The sequence below is a fragment of the Phalacrocorax carbo genome, chromosome 18 (assembly GCF_963921805.1).
Source record: "Phalacrocorax carbo chromosome 18, bPhaCar2.1, whole genome shotgun sequence".
Taxonomy (NCBI): domain Eukaryota; kingdom Metazoa; phylum Chordata; class Aves; order Suliformes; family Phalacrocoracidae; genus Phalacrocorax; species Phalacrocorax carbo.
In genome coordinates this window covers 6,723,297-6,739,091 of record NC_087530.1, presented here as the reverse complement: position 1 = coordinate 6,739,091, position 15,795 = coordinate 6,723,297, and the positions used below count along the sequence as shown (strand labels likewise).

The 15,795-nt window shown below is 58.0% G+C and overlaps 1 protein-coding gene across 1 annotated transcript; it reads right to left on the bottom strand.

The window, feature by feature from the left end:
• Positions 1-11,391: 11,391 nt before the first annotated feature.
• Positions 11,392-12,744, bottom strand: IER5L (immediate early response 5 like). Its single transcript, XM_064468722.1, has one exon. The coding sequence runs from the start codon at positions 12,419-12,421 to the stop codon at positions 11,435-11,437; it is 987 nt and encodes a 328-aa protein (XP_064324792.1). The 5' UTR covers positions 12,422-12,744; the 3' UTR covers positions 11,392-11,434.
• Between the last annotated feature and the right edge of the window lie 3,051 nt (positions 12,745-15,795).

Sequence of the window (15,795 nt, the reverse complement as noted above, 5' to 3'; positions counted from 1 at the left end):
GGATGGATGGTGAGCAGAAATGTCATCTTGGATCACAGATGTTTTCTTTGAAGGCACTTGAATTCATCTTGAACGCGTCCCTTGGTGAACATGACGTGCGGTGAAGGGGAAGCAGACGTAGTGTGGGTTTCTCACCATCTTCCCACTCAGCCCACTGACCAAGCCAGTTTTTTTAAATTCAGTTTTTAGAACAGGATCCTTCGGGGTTGCAATACATAGGCCAGTTCGTGTTTCTGTTTAACAGCTGTTGCCTTTACACGGGGCGCATTTCGCAAATCACCATCGACCTTCCCCGTCTCTTTCTTCGCAGCCCTCCTTTATAAATGATCGTTCATGGCAGCCAGTAATAAATGAAGAGTTAAGAGAAACAGCCTCATGCAGTGATAGTAGTAAAAGAATAAAAAATAGAACTGTTTCATGCTATTGTTGCTGTATTAACTTGTCCCTGGTGTGCGGCTCAGTTCCATTATGTAGTGCTGGGTTCCTGCTATTAAATAAACAAAGAAGTCCCTACTGCAGGACCAGCATTTGTTCAGCAGCAAAATCTGAGCTGGCAGTTACCAGGACAAAGACTTACTTCGTACCCTGAGGAACTCGTGTTGAAGCACACAAGATCCCTGGACGCTGCACTGCGTCCCTGCAACTGTGTTGAGTTCCTTCATGAGGGGGGGAAGGAGGCAAAAATAGGTGGGAGAAGGTGGAATTGGTGGTTAACGGTAACTGCTAACGTAACCTGAAGTCTCCCACTGCCAGTGTGCCAGTTGGAACCTTCTACGGGTCAGAAGCTCATGGCAATCTCGTTGCTGCTTCCACAAGGACTCTCCTGGCTCAGATGTAGAATTTAACAGGGCTTTTGGGTGTTATTTCATGCTCTAATAGCCAAGAGGATAAATCTTTGTCCTTTAACGTTGCTTCCCCTTCGGTGGATGAGCACTCTTCTCATTGACATCAAGGCAGACTCCTTGGGCGTCCTGGGGACAGACACGTCTTCCTCTGGACTGATCTTGTAAAAATTGTGCCAAACTTCAAAGTAGGATGAGCCAAATTAAATAAGGGCTGCCTCCACATCAGGTTTAGCGAGGGCTGAACCATGACGGGCATCTTCAGCTTGGAGATATGCTCATTCTGAAGAGCACAAGGCTGTGAACAGGCTTCAGAGGTTAGAATAGGCTTTTGAGGGGGTGGAGTGGGTGCTTCTGCTTGCTATAAAAAGCCTGGGCTTGGGAATGTCTACATCGGCTGGCTCTACGCAGGGCATAAATACAGTTGTCGCTAAAATTGGAACAAGTCACTCCCCATGTTCTCAGTTGCAACTGTAACACAGATAATAAATAACATCAAAATCCTTCATCAGAATTTGGGCTCCTTAATGCTTGGTGCGTGCAAACCCGTGGAAACAGGAGTGGGATCCTGTGGGAGCAATGCTGTGGGGCCCTGATCCAGCGGGCACCAAGGTGTGTTAAGTCCTGAGCCCGTACTTACTTCCTTTTACACAAATGGATTAAGGATGTGCTCGTGGATTTGCTGAGCCTATAAATGGAGCAAGGAGAGAAAGCAGAGGAGCAGTTCCTTACCAGTTCTCTTTCTAAGACCCCTGGGAGAGATAAAGCCAAGCAGACTGCACCGCACAAGTCAAGGTACCCGAATTATCTAGTCTGACATTAATTCTTCCCAGCTTTATGTATGGAAACAGTTTTTTTGGAGATGGTGAGGTCTACAGTGCTGGACCCCAGTAGGGGGCCACCTCACGTATGCAGAGTTAGCGAGGTACACCAGCACTTCTACAGCCTTCGTGTAGACACACCACCTCGGGTTTCAGCGAGAAGTGGTAATTCTGCTAAAGGAAATACACGTTGCACTCTTGCTAAAAGAGCAAAGCATACTGATATTCCTAAGAGTCAGTATGTCCTATAATGGCTACGAACCATATAAAATTGACTAGTATGGTGGTTAGAAAGAAATTCCAGGTAGCTTGTAAGATACTGGAGCATATTCTTTTATTGGGTATTAGCTGATCACTGAAAGCAACTGCTCTGCAAAGGGTCTTACTTTTCCGTGCTCAGACCATATACCTTTAAAAATATTAGTTTAGGTATTACATATCCCCTTTGAAAAAATTCCCTTGTAGGCAAGAATAAAACTTACAAAAAGACTGTTACAGAGATCATCAGCTCTCTATTAGATAGCTTGGAATATGCTCCACTAGCACCAGAGTTTAGTCTTCTCCAAATTACTGTAGAGGATTTGACTGTATCTTGCTGATCCATCCACATTTTAATTTCCTCTGCACGGATACATATTGCAGGATGCTGGAAATCCCCAAGCCCACTGGAGCTGCAAGACTGGATGTTTCATCCTGTAACACCAATAAAATGTTAATGCATACTAATAGCAACAGCAAAGGGGTTTATGGAGCGAGCTTGGAAGTGTTTTATAATTGCCAGGGTATCTGTGTCACAGAGAATTTGGGGTTAGAGTCATCAAGTATTGCGCTTTGTCAACACGGGAAAAGAAAACCCCTCGAATATACCTCAAACCTACTAATTTTTATAATTAAAGGGGGAAGATAGCAGATGAGTCCCTGGGGAGATTGTCAAACATAAATTGCATATACATGAGAGAGCTGCCCACTGGTTCGGATGGATTCAGATGTGCGTTCACTTGCCTACTCTACCACAGACCCCCACTGTAACCTTAACTAAGGACACCACCTCAGATTCCCACCTGGAGACTAAGAATAAAAGCCCTGTCCTGCTTTATAAACCCAGTAAATCCAGGCATGAGGTGACATAAATACATCAGTAACATGAAATCCGGGGAGCTGGGGCATGGGGTGGTTTCTCTGCACATTGCACTGCCCGGCTGGAGCATCTCATGACTTCCAGAAGCTCCTCACGTTTCTGCTCAGCCCAGCCTGGTGGTGTGGTCCTGTTTACTGCAATCTAAGATTAAAAAAAAAAAACCAAACCCAAAACAAAACAAAAACCCAGAAAACCACAACTTTGAAATTGGAGTCGGAGGGACCAGGTTTCCTCCATCGTGCAGTGTTTCCATACGCTGCCCTTGCTGGAGCTGCCAGCCTCCAGTTCCGCCCCTCATCCTACCTGTCCTGAACGTGCATCTCTGAGATGCCCCAGTTGCTGCTGGAGGACTGTGGGACAAGTAAAGTAGCAGCGAGGCTGTGGAGATGGTGCCCTGTTAGAAGCACCATGCCAGGAACCACTGATCTGCCCCGGCTGGCAGTCGGCTCTGCCATTTCTCACGCTGGAGCGGAGCGCGTGGTCCCCGTGGTCCATGGGCAGAAGGGGAAGAGCCTGGATGACCACAGCGCTGCTTGTTTTAATAGACATGCTCCAAAACCTGGGGATTTTCCAGAGTCAACAGATCCCGAGCCAAGGTATAAGCCAGAGGCATTGCCTAACCCAGCAGGCAACGGAGGGCCAAGCTGAAGAAGCTCTGCATGTAAATGCTCCTTAAACAACGTTAGGCTCAGTTAATCCAGCAGTAGCTCCGGGGGGACAAACAGAAGGCTCAGTCCCCCCCCTTATCTCTTCTTGTCACTGAGCCGGAGGACCGAGCCCAGTGCAGAGCGCTGCGGAGCCTGGGATGTTCATGTCCTGGTTTTTGGGGCTTTTTGACCATGTTCTTGCCTCCTGGTTCATATGGGAGAGGACGAGCCAGACTGTTTGAGGTGCTGCAGGGAGCACAAGCATGGCCTTTGCTGGGGGGAGACCGGTGATGGAGGAGAGCAGCTGTGGAGCCGGGACATGGGGGTTATCCCCTGGCCCCAACAGTCCTCCAGGCTTTGGTGGCATCTGCAGGACTGCACCCAGGGTGCTGCTTTGCCCCTGCACGGGGTCGTCCCACATCCTGACCCGAGTCCTGCTGGAAGCTGTCTGCAAAGTTTTCCCCTTGCCTTATACCAGCATGGGGCTGATGAGGGCGAAGCCCATCACTTCACGCACGTATTTTGGGCTGGTGTTTGCTCTCCAGCACCAAAGCAAATGAAATGGTATCTGAAACACCGTTCCCTGAGCTGTGTGTCCAACAAGCCCTGGCTGTCTGCTAGGGGGGAGTTCATAGGGATATTCCTGAGTTCTGAGCACCCCAGCACATCATTTGCAAACAGTTTAGGAGGAGGAGCAGGTTCCTATTCGGGGTGTGCAGCCCCAAACGCTGCCGAGCCCGTGTGCTCACGCCGGCAGTGCCACGCGGGGTGCGGGCAGCACCGGGCTGTGCGCGGCAGCCGCTGCAGGCAGCCGCGGCGAGGAGAAGTGGGCACGGGCACTGCACGTCGTGGTGGTGTTTTGTTCAGCCTCACTAGGGAGCGGAGGGGAAACAAAAGCTGGAGCAGTGCAGGGCACGGGGCTGGCTGGGCGAGGCGAAGAAAAAAATAATTGTGCAGAATTTCATCGGGGAGCTTGTAAAGAGGCGATTCTGTGAGCAAATAGTCGCCTCCTGGAGCAGAACTTCCCCATCTCCAATTTCAAAATTCCGTTCACATCAACATCCACTTTCATGCTGTAAAACCTGGGGAAAAAGGGGAGGGGGGGGAAGGCAGCTTCACATATTTTGATGCAAAAGCCTCATTTTGGCAAGGAAAAGGGGGGAAAGCACTGCTTTGGTGGTAGTTTATAAAAAACAAGCCCTAAAAATGAAAGTATGGGAATACTCAGGGACCTGAGGCAGGCGTAGCTGCCCCAAAGCCCAGGGCTGCTCCTGCCTACATGGGGCTGAGCCCGAGTGGGGCCACGAGGAGGGTGCTGGAGTCCAGCCCCGACTTTAAAAGATGTGACTTTTTGCTTTATCCAGCTTGGGAAGAATGAAAAGTGGATTTGGTTGGGACCAACTTCAGAAGTGCCTCTGGCTTGGGAAACAGCCACCGTCCCTGTTTCCCACATCAGAAAGGCAGGAGCAGGGAACACGGTGCAGATGCCACAGTCTGATACATATGAGCCCCCATGAGTTTGGCACGACAGGAGCAGGGGGAAAACGTTCCCCTCACAGCCATGGATCTGGCCTGAGGGGGACCTGCCGGCCAGGTGAGAAGGGGCAGCTTCAGTTCCATGAAAGCAGCCAGAGGAGGGTAGCAAGAAGCGGGGATGGTCCACGGCAGCATCCTGGGTGAACTGTGGGGACTTAATCACCCCAGAGAAAGCCCTTTCCTCTCCTCCGGGCAGCAGCACATACGGGGTTAATGCTCTGCCTCATCTCCTGCAGGTGTGGGGCAGGTGCCTCTGCTCAGCTGCCCAATCATGGGGCCAGAGGTGAAGATAAGACCAGGGTTTGGTGGGCTTTCTCCTCTCCTTTGCTCCTCTCCTTCCTCTGGAATCACTTGGTGCCCTCCCTGAGGAAGAGGAGCCAGGGCAGCTCTGCTTGCCCTCTGGGTTTGGCTGGCTCCTTCTCTCCATACCAGCCTCCACGTGCTATTTGGCATTGGGCAAGATCCTGGGTGAAGTTTGTGCCCCTCTTGCCTGCCTGGCTTAGAAACCCCAGAGAGCACCCCAGCTGGAAATGCCTTTTGCCCTGAGGAGCACCTGGAAAAGCGTTCAGCCTCCAAGAGCTGCAGAGCTCCAGGCTCTGCAAACCTGCCCCAGGGACCAGGACCATCACGGGCATCACGTCTCCTCGCCCGGGGCCAGCAGCGACGCCAGGGGAGCTAGTGCCCAGGAGAGCAGGTGAGCCTACTGTTGGCTTATGGATTTTGCTTGGCTGAGCTGTATTAATCCCGGTGTGGAGTTGTTAGCAGCTGGGTTTCCCCTTGTCCCAGCTTGTGGGGGTAACAGGTCATTCTCTGGAGACTCCTCGTTGGATTGATATGGTGGAGAGGTGGCTGAGGGGATCTGGGCACCCCTGCTTTGCTGCAGAGATCTGCCCAGCTTCTGTGTCTGTGGTGCCAGCAAACCCCCGAAGCATCCAGCATCAGCATCTTCTGAATGCTGGGGCAGGTTTTTGCTTCTCCTACTGTATAACTGAGATACTCGTGTGTTGGCGGCAGTGGTGGTGTGTTGCTGAGGTGGCCGCTTTGTGCTTAACGTCTGCCGCTTCTGTGCAAAGCGCTTTTTGTTCTAGTTTTTCCATCGTATTGTTTTTGCTGTTAGATAGAAGGGACAGCACCTTCTGTAACACAACAGCTTCCTCTTAACTTTCCCAACGCGCGCTGGTAAATCCAGGGTAGGCTTAACTCAAGGAGCAACATTAATCATCAAATCTATAAGCAGGATATAGAAAGGCCAAGTGTGAATAATCACCGCTCAGATGCTAATTACCCAGGCCCAGACCAACCCAAACATATTAAACACACGGCTAACGGGAGCGGCCTCTGAACCACGTTGCTGTGTCCCCCATAGGTCTCCTACTGCTCTCTCTGCAGGGGACTTCTCCAAACATCTGCTAACACGTGCAGATCCCAAAATATATTTCTGCTCATTCATATTTCAGCCAGGGAGATGAAATGGGAGGGATCTGACTCACTGCCGACAGATTGAAGGGAGGCCAGGTCCTGCACCGGGATTGGCAGAGCACAGAGTTGCTCCTCTGGGGGTGTGCTGCAGGGACTGGGTGCAGTCTCATTCTTGGCCCTCGTGGTTTAGGAGGACACAGAGCTGCTCCATCTGTGGGTCCGCACCCGGGAACTGGTGCCTGGCTCGCGGTGCAAGGGTGGGTTTTCCTTGGTTGGGTGCCCAACCCCTCCCAGGGGAGCTGGGTGTTGGGGGCAGAGCTGGGCCGGCAGCCTGGGAGGTCTCCACCACTGTGTCCATCTTTATTCCTCCTGGTGCTGAGGGACCTGTTGGATGTGCAGCAGTGCCCTCTCCCAGACTGAGCAGCTCCAGTGGTGCGGGAACCTGGCTGGGCTGCTGGTTTTGGTGCTAGATTTGATGCATGACTTCCTAAAGCTGGATCTAAGCCCTCCAAATGCCTGTGGGGTGTTGCTGGTGCAGGGCAGAGCCCTGTGACTGGTGGGTGCTGGGGACTGTGCTGACCCGACCCTCTGCTGTCAGTGAGCCCAGCCTTGCAGCCACCTCTGCGATTGCCTCAGGGAAATAAAGGCACGAGAGCTGTGCTGGACCCTCCTGGGCTCTGCAGGCAGCTGCCAGCTGCTTTCTGCCCCTCCTGCCCACTCTGCTGAGGGCATCTCCTGGGAAAAGCAGGGTGGGCTCAGGCACTGCACCAGCTTTGGGTTGAATTTCTGGGGGGTTCAGTGGAGTGAACACTGAGGACACCCCAGGAACTGGATCTGCCTGTGGAGAGTGTTTTTCATGGTGAAGGGAAGGCCACAGCTGTCTTGCAGCTGGCGGAGTGTATGGTGTGTGCAGAGGGGTACTTACCTGTGCCATGGCAGGGTGGAGGACACACCCCCTCCCCAGTTCCCCTCACTGTCCCCCATCTTCCAGCTCCCACAGCTCCGTGCCAGCCAAACTCCACCTTCCCCCTCTGCAGGACCCCCCTGTGCCTTGCTCCTGCTTTGGGGCTGCCGGGCACAAAATCCTGGCGATGCCCGTTCACCCCTGCCTGAAGAGGCACTAATGGGAGAGAGGACATGGAGGGATTTTTAGGGTCAAACTCTTTGGCATCAGCAACACCAGCTCTAAGGTCGGGCAGTGCTGGGCACATTGAACTGTGCTGGAGGGGGCAGATCTGGGATGTGGCAGGCTCTGACATGGGAGCAGAGCTTGTGGTTGGCCGGGGTGGGGTCTGGGGGTCGCAGCTGAGCTCCCCCAGACTTTGGGTCCTCTGCCCTACTCCAACCCATCTGTTCAGCACCTCTCACTGGAGATAGGGACCGGAGGGGTAGGGGGCTGAGGTGACGGGTGCCCAGTGGGGTGTGTGTGGGGCACAGCCCCTTTCCCTGTGAGTGCCCGGGGGGGTTCAGCTGAGTTGCGAAGGGATCAAAACATTTTGTGCCTGGAAGATGAGGAGCGTGTGCGAGAGTGAGGATGGGCTTGCGTTGGGGGGTGCAACCTTCCCCTGTCACCTCCCTTCTAGCCTGAATGCTTCTGCCATCATGATTAATTTATCAGGTACTTATGAATATGCAGATGAGACTCTGGTTTCCCGGCTCTGCTTTCAGGAGAGAGGCTGTGTGATGGGCTTTCTGCTGCTGCTGCCTTCATAAGAAGAGAAATGTCATGTACCGGGGTTTAAAATAAATAAATAACTGCACTGCCGAAAGCGTCTTAAGTCTCAGCGGCTCTGTGGAGCTGTGGGATCGCCTCATTCCCCAGCGGCAGGGATTTTTATGCATGTCCCCATGGCATACGCACCCCATCTCCCCCACTTCACATGGTTACCGCTGATGTAGAGGTGTCTTTGCCAATTCCAGCCTTTGAAACCTTGACTGAAGCCCCAGAAACTTGCACTGTGAGCAGGGGCGAGGGCTGGGTCCCCTGGGAGAGGGGAGTTTTGGAGGGATGGGTGCACGTAGGGTGGTCGAGTCCTGCAGGAATCAGGGGTTCTCCGGGTGATGGACTCTTTACTACTGGAAACCCCAAGGTCTGGGAGATGGGGAGTGGCTTGGGAGGATGATGAGTGTGTGCATGTAGCTGCTCAGCTAAAGCCGGTGCTGCCCTTCCCTGGCCAGGCTGCCTGGGGGGAGCTGCGGGGCAGGGGCTCTTTGGGATTCAGCACCCGGCTGCGCCGACCTGCGGGAACCCGCAGAAGTACCTGGTTTTTAAAAGTTCCCCCAAATGCTGTGTGCAGCAGGCAGGGCTGTGCATGCAGGAACCGCGGTTTCTGCTAACCCCGCTGCTGGGGCCCCTCTGCAGCCCGCTCCGCGCTGGGGAGCCGCGGGGCCGGGGGGCAGGACGGGCCGGCTGAGGCCGCGGGGTCCCGGGGCCTGGAGCAGGGAGGGGGCTTCTCCCTGGCTCCGTGGGTGAACCTCCCTTGGCCAAAGCATCCAACTCCTGGGGTTCGCAGTGTATTTGTGCTCCCCTCAGCGCCGGTGCACCTGGATGGGGGGCGTTATACGTTTAATTTTAGTTTTCTGGGGTCATTCGGGGGAGCAGCAGGAGAAGGGAGCGCGGCTCAGCACCGCAGCCGGCTCCTGCGTCCTGAGCCGGACGGGGGCTCCCCGTGGCGGGGACGCCTTCCCCTGCCCCGCAGGGGGGTCGGGGCCGCCCCCCGGTGCCGGCGGGGCGCTGCGTGTCCCGCGGCGGGCGCCAGGGGGCGCTGTGGGCGCGGGGCGCGGCGGGGCGGGGCGGGGGGAGCGTCCCGGGATGCGGCTCTGAGCGCTCCGGAGACCCTCCCCCGCGCCCCGCAATCCCGTTTTTTGGGGGCCCTCCCTCCAGGAAAGCGGGAGGCTGCGCTCCCGCGGTGATGCGCGGGGCCGGGGAGGGGTTTCTTTTCTTTTTACCCGTGTGTTGGTGCGGGGGTGGGGTGGGGGGTGGGTGTTCCCGGGGTGCTGGAGGGGACGGGCGGGGAGAGGAGCGGCTCCAGCTGCGGGATTTGCGCTGGATGCTGGAAACTGCGCGTTTTGCCGGGGTTTTAAAAATAATGATACCAATAATTCTCCCCTCCTGATGTCGGCCGGGAGGGGGTGGGTGCGGAGCGCCCCCAGCTTCGCTCAGCTGCGGGAAGGGGGTGGTGTAGAACTACGCGCAGGAAAAAAAGGGGGGAAAAGACAAACCCGCACGCACCACCAAGCGGCCCCGCGCGGTGATAACAAACTCCAACTTAAAAAAAAAAATAAAAAAAATCCAACTTCCCGAGCGCAGCGGAGGGGCGCGGAGGAGGCGGCCCCGGCGGGCGCTGCCCAGGTGCGGGGGGCGGCCGGGCCGCGCAGCCCCCGCAGGTCGGGGCAGGGCCGGGGGACCCCGTCGGTTCCCCCCCACCAGGGGAGCGGGGAGGGGACACAAGCCCCGACCCCTTCCCCACCTGGGACGCGCTGTGCGAGGCACCTCCAGACCCCCGGGGGGGGGCTTTTCTTGCCCCCTGCCAGGCGAGGGGGTGCGGGAAGGGTGGCGAAGCTGGCCGGTGTTGGGGGGGACAAAGGGGGTTTGCCGGGGGGGCACGGGGGGAGGGGTCGCAGCCCCGCAAATGCTCCCCGGTGCCGGGGGAAAGCGGCGGCTCAGGAAAGGGGCTTCTGCGGGCTGCGGTGTGAAGGAAAGCAAAGGCACAGCAACTTTATAATTGACTTTTTATTAAGGTTATAAATTTAAACAAATCTGAACAGTTTTACCCGGTGATATACAATTCCATATGCACAAAAATACAGGCTTACAAACAAAGAAAAAGGAGGAAAAGAGGGGTGAAAAAAATAAAGACAGACCCCAACAGACCATTTGGCAAAGCATCCTCAATTACACATAGTGCTGATACCGGGAAGTTGGGAGTGGGCAGGCTGGGAGAAAATAAAAAGAGGGGGGGCATGACCAGAAAACCCACCTTTTTACAACAAAAGGTTTATCTTTTCTATTAAAAAAAAAAAAAAAGAAGGTATTTTTAAAAAATCAAGAGGCTACAGGAGAGGGATCTCTTCACAAGACCAAATAATGCTGGTTTTATGATTTGGAAGGCTGGAAGCAGAACAGTTGAACTTAAGGAAAAAAAAAAATAAAAAGAGGAAAAAAGGAAAGGAAAAAAAAAAAAGAGTAAGAGACCCGACCCGGCACACCGGGACGTGAGCGGTTCCACGGTTACCTGCGGCATCGCAAACACCCTCCGCCGCGGCGGAGGCTCGGGGCTACCGGGGGCGGCTCGCCCCCTCCCCGGCGCGGAGCAGCCCGGAGGGACCCTCTGCTTCACCCCCCCCATCCCACCCGCCCTTAACCCCAAATTGAGCTCGTCACCCTCCAGCGTTACCCCGGCGCAAGCGGTGGGAAGGAGCGGGCACATCGCACACGTTTCTTCTGGGAGGAAAGTTGAAATGTTTTCATTCTTGCCCGCCCCCCTTTTAAACATATGAAGGAACGCACAAAAGCGCCGGGGCCGCGGCCGCCCTCCCCGCCCCGAGCGCGGCGGGCCCGGGGCCGGAGGGGAGCGGGGCGGGGGGCGCCCCCGCCGCGGGGTCCCGGGGCCCGGCCCTCACGTGGCGCTTCCCCCCGCCAGCACCGGCCCCGGGAAACCCGCCGCAAAGAGAACCCGAGCGGACACAAAGAGGATTATTTAAATAGGTGCTTCGTCTTTTTTTTTTTTTTTGTTGTTTTGGGTTGTTTGCTTTTTTTGTTGTTATTGTTTTTTTTCCTCTCATCTCTGCAAAAATAAAGTCCCAAGATTTTAGATTTTCTTTTCTTTATTGTACAATTTATAAAACACTAGCGTGGCTCTGCCCTCCCACCTCCCCTGCGCACCCCTCAGCACCCCCCAACCCCCCCTCGCCCCAACCCCCCCCGCCTTTGTTTCAGGGTGTCCCCCCCTCCCTCCGGAGCCGCCGTCCCTCGGATCGCACCCCCGTTTTGCAAACCCACCCACCCCTTCCTTTGCTCCCCTCTCCTCTCTAAAACGCGACGATGGCCCGAGTCCAGGCTCCCAGGCTCGCCAGCGCCTGCTTGCTGCACAGCTGCCCGTTGAGGGGCTGCTCCGAGTCCGCCTGCTGCCGGCTCACCAGCCCCGTGAAACCGGAGCCGAAGATGGAGATCAAGTTGGAGATGTTGGAAGAGTCCTGGGGGTGCTCGGCGCTGTACTCCTCGAAACGGGCGCGTTTGGTGCACGGGGCGAAGGGGGGGCCGCCCGCCACCCCGCCTCCCCCCGGCTCCCCTTCCTCCACCCCCTCCTCTTCCTCCTCCTGCCCCGGGTAATACTTGCGCTTGGTGCCCGGCGTGGGCGGCGGGGAGGCGAGCCCCGGCGCCGGTTGGCAGCAGCAGGGGCACTGCGAGCAGCAGTCTTGGTGCAAGTACCCGTTCTCCACCGTGGTCACGACGTGAGTGTCCAAATCCAGCACGGTGGTGCGGCTGCTACAGTGCGGCGCCCCGCCGCTCCCGAAGTCACAGCCGGCGGCGTAGAGCAGCCCTGGGGGCGCGCCGCCGCCGCCGGGACCGGCGCTGCCGGCGGCCCGGTAGAAGCCCGGGGACGAGTCTCTGCAGGGCGCTCGCTGCAGCTCCGGGGGGGCCGCGCACACCGGCACCTCCAGCAGCTCCGCACCGCCCCGCACAGCCCCGCAGCTCCGCGCTTCGCGGTCCTGCGTGTCGGCGGGCAGCGGGAGCGCCGCCAGCTCCGGCGGGGCGGCGGCGGCGGGCGGCGGGCAGGCGGGCATGGCGAGGAGCGGGGCGCCGTCGGGGTAGTGCTGCTGGCGGCGGTAGAGCTCGGCGTAGCGCTCGCTCAGGTAGAGCTGCCGGGCGTTGCGGAGCACATAGGAGACGAGCAGGTTCTTGTGGAGCTTGATGCCGCCTCGCTGCGTGCGGGAGCTGTGGATCTTCCGCAGGGAAATACTGATCAAACTCTGCGCATCGAGGGTGCACTCCATCCTCCTCCGGCCCCTCAGCATCTGCTCTCGCCACCCGCGCAGCCAGGCACCCCGGGCCGCATCCACACGGCAGCCGGGAGGGTGCGGAGGGTCGCAAAAAAGGATAAAGAGGCGGGAGGGGGGGGGAGGGAAATAGAAGGGGGGGGGGAAGGGGAAAGGGGGGGGGAAGAGCCTGAGGTCGCTGGAAAGGGGGGGGGGGAAATAGAGAGGGGTGTCTTCAGGGGGCGGCCAGCGGCGGGAGCAGAGCGGGCATCGCCGTGCGCGCCGGTGGCTCCCGCTGCTGCTGCTGCTGCTGCTGCTGGCCGCTGCCGCGCTCCGTGCAGGCACGGCGCGTGCAGCCAGCGCCGCGCGCGCCCCCACCCGCCCCGCGCGCCGCCCCCGCCCGCCCTCCCTCCGCGCGCGCCCGCGCCGGCCCCGCCCCCTCTCCACCAAACCACCCCCCCCCCCCGCCAGTCGGTACCTGTCGCGCAGCGGCACTAAGCGCCCGCCCGCCCAGCCCCCGCTTTTTATAGCACCGCGCCGGCCCCGCCCCGCCCTCCCCGGCGTGCGCGGCCAACGGGGAGGCGGAGGACGGCCTGACGGGCGGGTGCGGCGGCCAATAGAGGTGAGGCGGGCCCTTCGCGCCGTTCAAATGCTGACAGGAGCGACGTTGTCCCCGGAGGGCGGTGGGGACTCGGCGGGTTGCACCGGGCACCGCCGGGGAGCAGGTGGTCCGCCGGAGCGGTGGCGGGGCCGGGGCGCCGCCTCCTTGCGCCGCTCCGCTCACACAGGTGAGCGGCGGGGCGGCTCCCGCCCCGGTGGGCGGCCCCGAACAGCCGTGAGGGCGGGGGCGCTCCCCGGGGACGCGGCATGGGCTGCCCCGCCCCGCTCCCTTGGGGGCACCGGGACCTCAGCACCCCTCTCACCCGTGGTGGTACCGGCACCCTCCAGCACCTTCTGGGTTCTCCCTCCCCGGGCGTGCTGGAGGGCTGGATGCAGCCCCTCGTCCCCCTCTGCAGACCCCGGTGCACCCCTTGGGGCGGACCTAGCCCTGCGGCGTTAAAGGCTGTGAAGGGCTTGTGGCACCCCATCACTGCTGGTTCCCCCCGTGGCCCCACAGCAAGCAGCCCCCCCAGCAGACACGCCCCCTTCTGCCTTGCAAGCACCCCCATTCACCCCACACTTTGCAGAGAGGAGTCAGATGTTTCCCCTGACGTGGGTGCAGGACTGTGCATCAGTCACTGCTCAGAAAGTGCCCCAATCACACCAGTTTTTCCACCAAAGTGGGAGTAGGACCATGCACGGGTTGTTGCTAATTAACGACTCCCATCCCACCCTGTTGCACACAGATGCCTTGAATCTGCAGGGTAGCAGGGCCCCCAGCTCCAAAGTGTGTCCCTCACAGGGTGCATGAGATAGGGGGCCCCAGGTCTGGGCAGGCACTTGTGGATGCACGGCATTAGGGCTGTGCAGGGTCTAAGGGGGGTGCAGGGGCTCAGGTCTGCCCCCCGTGCTGGCTGCTCAAAGGACCTGGCCACCGAGGGACCCAGCCATCTGTCCAGGGAGCAGCAGTACTTGGAGAAGGTGGTGTTGCTGCAGAGGAGCAACCCTGGGCCAGCAGGTAAGAGCTGCGTTGGACACACAACTGGGGGTCTTGGGGTTCTTGTAGTGCCTTGGTGGGAGAAGGGGCTGTGACCTGGGGAGCAGAGGGACTGCAGTGCTGGGGCAAGGGGGACTGCAGAGCTGCTTCTGAAACAGCATCTTCTGTACAAAGTGGAAGGTAGGGGAGGGAGGAGGGGGCTTCCCCACTGACTGTGGAGGTTCCCCATGCTGGGTGCCTGCTTTGGGGGATGTGATGGTGTGCATAACTTAGCAGTGACTATGGGCAGCCTTATGTCTGTAGGTTGTGGGGACCCCACTGGATAGCAAACCTCTGAAGCCCTCGCTCCCGCCGGTGCAGCCTAACCTCTAAACCACAGGGGCAGTCATGCAAGGTGGTCGCTGGTCTTGTCAGCTTTGGTGGGGGCACAGTGCAAAGCCTGGGCTCTGTGGGGGGGCTGCGGGGGCATGCTTGGAGGGCTAGAGCTTTGCTTGCTTCCTGGACCGGCTGAACTCTTCCGGTTCAGCTCACCTATGTCCTCCACCCAAGGGAATGGGAGCTGGCCCAGCACCATGGAGGACTTTCTCCCTGTGGAAGGGTGTTTGGGACAGCAGCTGGGCCACTCATCCCCTGAGAGGCAGCTGGCTAAGTCCTTGCTTGTGCAACCCTGGTTGTGGAGCAGCCTCCTCCACAATGTGCCTTCAGCCATGCAAACCGAGGCGAATGACACTCAATGCATTCCCAAGCTCTTGTAGGATGCTCTTGACCCTCTGTCCTTGTGTGTAACATGGAAAATAACCACAACTCTGTCCAGAGGGTGGCTGTAGCTCAAGGTGGTAGGTATGGCCAGCATCTGAGGTAGGGGATTGCACCGTCTCCTTCCTCTCCTTCACCAGTCTCTCTCCCTTGCAACCCTTCCTGGCTGTAGGTTGGCTTTTTCAAGGCTGTAGCTGTGCTGCAGCTGGAGATCTGGGAGGGGATACCCAGAGCTGGTCTGCACAGATAATATGGGGTGCAGCAGGGCTGGGGTTTGGGGCACATCACCCAGACCAGTGCTGAGCTTTGGGTGCTTTGGTGGCTGGAGCCAAGCTGTGCTCCCACTCAGCGAGATCAAAGGCTCTGCCCTTGTGGGGTGTTGGTGTTGGTGCTCATGGACCGAGCCCCAGCTGTAACTCTGCAGTGTTGTCTGTGGCCTCCTGGGCACCGAGGAACCAGGGCAGCGAGCACTGCTGCTGCCAACCTGTGCCATGTCTTCCACCCAGCCAGCGACTGCCTCTCTTGCTCAGCTGGCATTTGCTGCTTTCTGGCCCATCTCCAGCTGTAAAACTCTAGCCTAGGTGGTCCAGGCTAAGAGCCTGAATTGCCTGTTGGCCAGCTGCTAAGGGGTGGCTTGGGTCACACGGACAGTGCCAGCCACAAAGCATTGCTCTGGTGGGCATCCTCCACCTCAGGCTCCTGCTCACCATCCCACCTCAACTCGGACTTCCAGCACAGCCTCTGGACATTGCCCAGTGCCGGCCCTCTGCTCTTTAATCATTGTGTGGCTTTGGCCTCGGGTTGTGGCTTTAACTGAAGGATCAGGTGGACTTTGCAGGGCCCTGCCTGCAGCAGCGCTGGGTTTATGGAGGTGCAGAGGGCTGCGCAGAGGGTGGTGCATCCTCGGGGCTGTTCAGGCATTGTGGGGCGACCCTGACGTGGCAGATGCTGTCATCTCTGGCTGTCGGAGAAGTGCCCCCTGCTGTAGCTGCCTGAGAAGCTTTGTGGCACCAGGAAAACCCAAGAGCACAGCAGGAGCCTCTAGGAGATGAAGATGGAA